This window comes from Cannabis sativa, chromosome 7 (assembly GCF_029168945.1).
Source record: "Cannabis sativa cultivar Pink pepper isolate KNU-18-1 chromosome 7, ASM2916894v1, whole genome shotgun sequence".
Classification (NCBI taxonomy): domain Eukaryota; kingdom Viridiplantae; phylum Streptophyta; class Magnoliopsida; order Rosales; family Cannabaceae; genus Cannabis; species Cannabis sativa.
In genome coordinates, this window is record NC_083607.1 from 51,757,516 (window position 1) to 51,766,351 (window position 8,836).

At 36.6% G+C, this 8,836-nt stretch overlaps 1 protein-coding gene across 1 annotated transcript; it reads left to right on the plus strand.

The window, feature by feature from the left end:
• Positions 1–7,561: 7,561 nt before the first annotated feature.
• On the plus strand, positions 7,562–8,339 carry LOC115697944 (protein METHYLENE BLUE SENSITIVITY 1). Its single transcript, XM_030625121.2, has one exon. It carries the CDS (start codon positions 7,740–7,742, stop codon positions 8,055–8,057), a length of 318 nt encoding a protein of 105 aa, XP_030480981.1. The 5' UTR covers positions 7,562–7,739; the 3' UTR covers positions 8,058–8,339.
• Positions 8,340–8,836: the final 497 nt, after the last annotated feature.

The window sequence follows — 8,836 nt, forward strand, 5'->3', positions numbered from 1 at the left end:
GGACTCGCTTCTGGAAGTCTTGAAGGCTAGCAGCGCCTTCTTGCTGTAATTCGTTCCAGAAGGGAGTCCCAGTGCGGATTCCTGCTTGGAGAAGCGCAAGCTGTTGTCCGTCATCGACCTTCTTGGTCTTCGAGGCTTCCTCTCGGAACCTCTTGATGTAATTTTTCAAGGTCTCGGTGGGTAGTTGCTTGATGTTAGTCAAGGCACTAACTTCCAAATTGACCTTCCTGGCGGCGACAAATTGTCTCCGGAAGTTGGTTTGGAGTTTGTTCCAACATCCCACCGATCCCGGTTCTAGTTTTTTGAACCATTCCTCCGCCGAACCGCTCAGAGTGAGGGGGAAGCATAGGCATTTGGCGTCATTGCTGACCCGCATGACTGTCATGACTCGGTTGAATCGTGACAAATGATCAACCGGGTCGGAGTTCCCGGTATATGCCGCCATTTCGGGCATTTTGAAGTTTTTAGGGAGCTCCGCCTCCGGGATATGCTTGGCACGGGGCTCCCGGTCCTCACTTTGTCCGAGTCGGAGTCATCTCCCTTCCGCCTCCGGAGACTCGGGCAATATCTTTTCGAAGGATGGCAAGCTCTGCCATAATCCCTTCGTTTACAGTACCCGAGGAGACTTCGGGTCTGTATCTTTTTTGATCAAGGTGATCCCGGAGGTCACCTTGATTCCCATTGATTTGATTTCTCAGATCAATGGGTGGACATCTCTGTCCTCCTCTTCCTCTACCCCCCGGTTCCTGGTGCACGGAAACGCTTTTCCGGTCCCCTCGGTCCTGAGGGCCAAGACTCCCTCTTTGGGGCTTGCCCCTCTGCGGACCTTTCCCTTTAGGGAAATCTGAGCGGACCTTACGCGGATCCTGCGCCTTTTTCTTTCGACCAGGGACAGAAGTAGGGTTTTTTGTTTGGTTTTCCTCAGCAGGGTGCCTTATAGGGCTAGGTTCCCTAGGCCTTTGCTGCTGGGAATTAGGCGAAGACGTAGCTGGGTCCCTGTCGAGTCCAGCGGCCATTGCCTTGGGATGCACGTGAATGCCAGCTGCCTCCATGGCTTTCTGCATGGCTAGCATCACCTCATGCATCTTTTGATTTTGCACTTTCTGAGCTTCGATCTCAGCTTCGTGATCGATAGCTTTTTGTCTGAGGAGCACCAGCTCTTGGTAGCTTCCATCATCGTAAGCGTACTCGTCGAGGTGTTCCTCGTGGTTTTCATCTGGAATTTCTTCCTCGGACTCCTCTGCTGCCCTTGAGGCTACATCCTCTTCATTGGGGTCTTGAGCGTCTTCTAGAGGGCGAGGGTGACGTGTAGCTCTTGTCTCCACCATTGTTGTGAAGTTAAATGCTTGTTGTGAAGCGGCTTTCCTCAGCTCTCAATGAAAGCACCAAAATGTTGACCGAGGTTTTCGGCAACTAGTAAAATATGAATGTAATGATGAGCTGTAAGAAAACGAGATGAAGACTTTTTACGTGGTTGGGGCGTTAATGAGCCTTAGTCCACGAGCCACTGCTATTTATGGATATCTTTAATACAGATTCTACACTTGGGAGAATGTTTCCCTCTTTAATACAAAGAATGTTCTTGGTGAGTTTTTTCTCTTCTTGCTCTTAAGCAGCCAAGATCCTCCGACCCCCTTAAATGAGCTTTGAGGGGGTATTTATAGTGTTTTGGTGGGGTAATCCCTAGAATTGTTCTTACATATGTGTCTGTAAGAATCCATAAAGTTGGGCATTTCCGATGAATATACCATGGGTGATGCATGGTCAAATCCCTAGGTGTTGTAGGGTTTTTATGGAGAATGTCCTTTTTGTCTTATGATTGACGTGACTCTTCGCAGAGTAGCCGTCGCTAGACTTAAATGATCATTCTTGTCGCCTTCTTGTTTGGGGGTTGTGCCGTCGGACTTTATTGCGTGTTACGGCCCAACACGCTTCCTCCCATGCGGCATTAAATGCGACTTGATTTCTCGGGAGAGATCGACACATCCGGAGTGCCTTTAAGCTATGCTCGCTTCCGGGAGTACCTTGTACTCCGGGTACATCTTCCGGGACCCATGCGAATAATGCTTCCTGGTGTCATACAAAGACTTAGCAGTTCTTCTCAAGTAATTTGATCCACGTGTCCCCTCTTGACTGGTCCACGTATATTGGGCGAATTTAGGAGCAACAGTTACAGTGCTAGTTACAATAGAGGTTTCTATACGATTTTTATTGCAATTTAGGTTGCAGCGCTAGTTGTAATAGAAATTTCTATGTAGAAATGTAAAAAAAAAAAAAAACTGTTTTGAAGTTTAAAAATGAAAAAACCCCTAATATTTTTAGGGAAATTTACATGGTATACTAACTTTTGCCATATTTTTACAAAAATACTGCCAGGCGGTATTTTTTACTTTTTTACTGTATTTTTTTATAAGTTTCATACTGCAGTATATATAGTGTTAAATTTTCACTGGTGTTCTACTGGTGTTTTCTACTGTTATTTTGAGTTATACTGCTTTGTGTTTTACTGGTGTTTTATAAAAATACAGTATTTTTGAAAAAATTTCCCTGTGACAGTATTTTTGTAAAAGTTAACCCAAATTTCAGTATTTTTGTAAATTTCCCTATTTTTATCTTCTCTTCTCTTCATGGGCGGCAAGGGGTTTTGGTCAATAGTGTGTCTGGATTGACTATGGGCCTTCAGAAAGTTATGGCCCAGGCCCCAATTGATGAGAATAACCAACCTTAGTGGGCTACATAGACTTACTTTTTTTTTTTTTTTTGTTGAAAGGGACATAGACTTACTTAACCCTTAGAAGGAAAGTCGTATAGAAAATAGGTCCAATCCCACAATAGTCAACACATACTACAATCCATCTAGATAGTGGGGAAAATGAATTAAAAAAATATATATTTTTACACCATATACCATAATTTTTAATTTTTTTTCTTTTTTTATTGTGACGTATAATTTTTTTTTAAAATAGTGTATTTTTTTCCTCAAAAATATTGTGTATGTTTTATACTATGCACTGTATTAAAATTTCACTATTATTTCATGGTTGTTTCTTAGTTGTTTTACTGTTGTTTTTAATTGTTCTGTTTTATTATTTTATGATTGTTTTATAAAAAGACAGTATTTTTGTAAAAAAAATTCCGTGTAGCAGTAAAATTATAAATTTTTATCTAAAATCCAATATTTTTGTAAAAAAAAACAACCCCTAAAAAAGAGTTCTTTGGGAAGAAAAGAAAAAATTTACATTAATATGAAATAAACAATTTTTTTTTTTTTTTGAAAATAATATGAAATGAACTTAATGTCACCAAATATGATATTTGTTAACCAAACAAACTAAATATATTTGTTTATAAATAAAAAAAAATGCCATAAAAAACATAAAAATAAAATAGAATTAATGTTTCAAATTGCTCTCTTTCATGCGATACGAATCACGATCCCTTTTCTTTTTCTATTCTTCGATTGTTTCTCTCTCCTGGGTTACTTGGATAGTCCTCACTAGGGCTGAACATTTTGAACGGGTTTGACCCGAACCCGAGCAACCCGCCCGAACCCGAACTAGTGAACCCGCAAAAAAAATTTTTTAAAAAAGTTTCGGGCGGGTTGGGTTCAACCCGGTACCCTTCGGGTGGGTTGGCGGGTTGAGATTTTAGGGGTACCGGGTTTCGGGTTGAACCCGCGAACCCGCCCGCCAACCCGGTTTATAAATATATTATATATATATTTCTTTTATTACTCTTTATATATATATATAATATGGACTTTAGATTTTTATGGACTATGGATATTGGATATGGATGTATTTTGAAATATTTTAGTTTTCACTTTTATCATGATTCATGAACATGAATATGAAGTTTGATTTGAATCTTTGATAAATAGGTTGTTTGTTTGTTGGTTGGATTGATTATGTATTTTTTTCCTTCAATAATAGATACTATGAACAAATTGTTATATATTATATTATATATGCTTAATTTAATAAATAAAAAAATAAAAAAAATAATTATTTGAATAAAAATTATTTTTTTTTAAAGAGTTGACCGAGTTGACTGAGTTGACCGGGTCAACCCGCCAACCCGCTAAACCCGACCAACCGAAACACGTCAACCCGTGACCCGCCAACCCGCCAACCCATGCCCTATTCGGGTCCGGGTTCGGTTTCAATTTTTCGAACCCGAAACCCGTGAACCTGAAACCCGCCAACCCGAAACCCGGTAAACCCGCCCGATGTTCAGCCCTAGTCCTCACTCTCTTCTAACCGATTCCACTATTGGTACTTCTTCTACGATTCTAGATACTTCAACCACTACAAAATTCGACAAGGACCACATGAAGAGAAAATTTGCATTTGTATAATTAATTTACAAGAATAAGAAAATAATTAATATTTTTATCTTCTAAATTTATAATACTACTCCTAAAAGGGTATTCATAACACATGACATGAAGAGAAGTATCAACCAAATAATAACTTACTTAATGCCTTGCATTTTTTTTTTTTGTTTAAAGTTTCAAATTTTTTAGTGATCATGGATCATCTACTCAAGTAGTAATCATTGGCATAGGTCAGTTGGAAGACAATTTTTGAGGAAGACATAGTTGGATTTTAACGATTATATAATTTCATCATATTTTATATTTTATTTTAGGGTTCCTTAGGTAGCCGGATAAGGGTCGTATTGTATTAAATAATAAATAACACTATGTTTGGATAAAGCAATGTATTGTATTAATTATTACGACCAAATTTTTTAATACAATGTATGTTGTATTATTTAATACATAATAAATGGTGCGTATTAGCTTGTATTATAATATTTACAAAGGATTTTGGATCAGCACCAATCTCCAACCCGAGACTCGAGACCCGGACCCGACTCGGACCCGAACCCAGACCCAACCCGGACCGGACTTGGTCCCAGACCCGGACCCGAACCTGGACTCGGATCGGACATAGACCCGGACCGGACACGGACCCAGACTGAACACAAACCCGGACTGGGACCAGGACCAAGACCTAGACCCGGACTCGGACCGAAACCCGGACGCGGACCCGTAGTTGGTGTTGGGATCGAGTGTATAAAAAATACATTATAACTTTACACAATCAATTAATACAAGTCAATGCTAAACACTGTATTGTATTAAATATTACTAATACAATACAATACAATACAACACAACACAATATAATACAATACATTACAATACGGCGTACCAAACGAGCCTTTAATTTCTAAATTTAAATTCAATATTTTTGTTTGGCTGTGATACTCTAAAATACTTTAAATATCTTTATTTATTTTCTTCGTCGTCTCTGAACAGGGTATCATATACTATTATATCAAAAATATAATTAAAAATCATTATTTATTAATAAATATATTAATTAATATAAAAAGCTATTTAAATATAAAAATAATTTATAAAATGAAATTTACAACTTTGGGAGGAGCCCTCTTAGTGCCTATTGGTTAAAGTAGGGGTGTTTATCAAACCGTTCAAACCACTTGCACCGTAAAAAAAATACGGTTTGAAATTCTTTGCGGTGCAGTCACGGTTTGAATTTTTCCTAAACCGCGCGGTGCAGTGTAGTTTGCGGTTTTTAATTGTTAATATGCGGTTCAAACCGCACCACACCACACATTATAAAAATACCAATTTTTATATTTACTTAGGTCCAAGATGTGAATGTCCAACCCAAAATCTAGGGGTGAGCATAAAATCCAGAAAACCAAAAAAATCGTTCAAACCGACCTACCGAACACCATTAAAATCGAAACTGACGAAACCGAAAACCGAAAAAACCTCTAACGGTTAAAACCGCCATTAAACGGTCGGTTTTTTTTTTTTTTTGTAATAAACCGACCGAAAAAATCGAAACCGACTGTTATACATATATATCTTAATTTATTAAGGTGTCGTTTGGTAACACTTTTGTTTTTTAATTTTTTAATCACAAAATGAAAGTAAAATTTTTGTTTTTAAAAAATTTATTTTTGCAAAACAAAAATGCGTCTATAACCACTTTTGTTTTTCAATTTTAAAAACAAAAAACAAAAGTGTGTTCTGTAAAGTTCATTTTTATTTTTATTTTTTGATTCGGGTTTAAATCTGGGGTCGGATTCGGGTTCAAGTCAAAAGCCGGGTTTAGCGCCAGGGCTGTAGGGAGGGGATTAGGGTCCGGGTCTGGTCGTAATCTAAAAGATTGATTAAGAAAAAAACTGTTTAAAAAAATATTGAAAGTGATTTTTTTTTGTTTTTAAAATTTTGATTTCTAATTATAAAATTGAAAAGTAAAAACAGTTTTATAGAACATGTTTTTGAAAAATATTTTCACTTTTCTACTTTTAAAAACAAAAAACTGATTAAAAAGTGTTAACAAACGCCACCTAAGTTTTTTTTTCATGTATTATAATTACTAATAATATAAAAAAATACTATATTATTTTTTTATTAATATTAAAGTTAAAAGAATAAAATAATTATGTTTTGAACAATTAATTTGTATGTTTGTAGTTCTAAAATGTAGAATAATATATTTATAGAATAAATTGGATTATTTTGTTTTTTTTTAAAAAAAAAAGTTCGATTTGGGCGGTTTAAACCGACCAAACCGAGGTTCAAAACGGTCGGTTTTAATATAGGTTATGGATTGGTCGGTCGGTTTTCGGATTGCACCAATCCAAACCGAAAAACTGAATTTTGGATTTTTATATAGAAAAAAACCGACCAAACCGACTGATGCTCACCCCTACCAAAATCTACTAATTATTGTATTTTTGAAACTTAATTTTTTTTCATATTTATTCTCAAGCCTTATGGTATTTTTGACAAATGTTGTTCAAGTTTTGTTATATTTGTGATAGTTTAATTATTTAGTGATAATCCAAACCGCAGAAATCACAAAAACTGCATCGCACTGCAAGATTTTTTGCGGTACAATTTTTGCAGTTTTATAGTTTCGCAGTGAGAGTGCAGTTTAGAAAATTAAAATAATCGCATTTGCAGATTAGTTTGAAAAAATAGTCAAAAATTACATCATCCCCACCACGAACACAAGATAAATAAGTTGTGATTACATTGTGGTTGTGACTAATTGTAGAGAATCATAACATTTATTAGTCACAAAGATTAGTTGTGACTAAAATGAGTTTTGGACGCAATTTTATTTTTATTGAGAGACATTTTAATCACAACTTTCTTACACACAAAATTTGTGATTAAATTTTTTGGTCAGAATATTTTTGGCCCAATGTGAATGTATGTTATCCCTCGCCTGGTCTCTGGAAGATGAACGTAGATGCGGCTATCTCCACCAGCCATGGACTCTTCGATTTTGATGCAATTATCTGTGATGATAGGAGAGTGGGGTTGGTTTAGTTCTTCACAGCTCAACTTCAAGCTCACCATTTTCCCCTTCTACCTGAACTTTTAGGGATTTTAGTTTTAGAGGCTCTCAAATGATGCTACAAGGATATTGCCTACTTTGAGAGTGATTGTTTTAGTGCAATTGTCATATTTAATAATATTATAATATTACCATTTAACTTTAGTGAAGTAAAGAGAAATGAATTTCTTTTGTCGTGTATCGTTCAATTTAGCTATAACTCTATCTTCGATTTCATTAGGGTTTCAAATCTTGGTCTTTCTCTGTTTTTTTTTTTTTTGGGGAAAAATTATCATCCCTGATAAGAAATCTACAAAAACCCTTCTCTAAGATCCGATCATATTTACCATGACTGGAAAGGCGAAGCCGAAGAAACACACAACGAAGGAAATCGCCGCTAAGATCGATGCAGCCACAACCAACCGCGGCGGCGGCAAGGCAGGGCTAGCCGATCGCTCCGGCATCGAAAAGGGTGGTCACGCTAAGTTTGAGTGCCCACTCTGTAAGACGACCGTACCTGATTTGAAATCGATGCAGATTCATCACGAGGCTCGCCACCCGAAGATCCCATTCGAAGAGGATAAGCTTGTGAATCGTCACTCCACCGTTCCCGCCGTCGAGAGCTCCAAGCCCCGCCCTGGTATTCGTGGTAGTCTCAAGAAGTAACTTTGAATTTGGGTTTTTCTAATGATATATTATGTGAAAAAGGTACTCACTATATGAGTGCCGTCTAGCTTGTTATTTGGGCTATTTTGTCTGTTTCTTTGTTTTTTCTTTTCTCTGGTTTCTCTGTTTAGCTCGTACTGAAAAAAAAAATGGAAAATGAAATTCGTAAGAGCAACGCCAAAAAAGGGGTTTGGTTTAGTCAAATCTGCCCTCTTTTTGCAATTTGTGGTCAAAAACTCTTATCTTTTATTTACTCTTTTATGTTAATATTTATTCGTAAAAGCCTCCATCAAATATTTTTATTTTCAGTCCTAATGTAATGCAAAATAAACGACAAAGAGAGTTGGAGGGTTTTACAAGGACTATTTTTATTTTATAAACCATGTATGTTGGTTGTCTGAGCTGTATAATTTCCCCAGAAGAGAAAACCATGTATGTTGGTTGTCTGAGCTGTATAATTTCCCCAGAAGAGAAAAAAAAAACACTTACTTTTGGTTGGAGGTAATGAAATGGAATGGAATGGAAAGGAAACAATTTTCACTCCATTCCTTTATTTGGTTGCATTTTAAAGTATTGGAATGGCATTCCAATGGAATGCTCTTTCCACCATTTTGGTGGAATGGCTATTCCATTTTAAAAAGGAATGAATGACCATTCCAATGTAACAAGAAAAAAAATTTAATTATTTTTTTATCAATTTTTTTTATGCATTTTAAATTTTATTCCATTCTTATTCTCATTCCCATTCCCATTCCTACTCCCAACCAAACGCCTCCTAG

Coding starts and splice junctions, on each gene's coding strand:
- LOC115697944 (XM_030625121.2), top strand. CDS start 7,740: ATGACTGGAAAGGCGAAGCCGAAGAAACACACAACGAAGGAAATCGCC.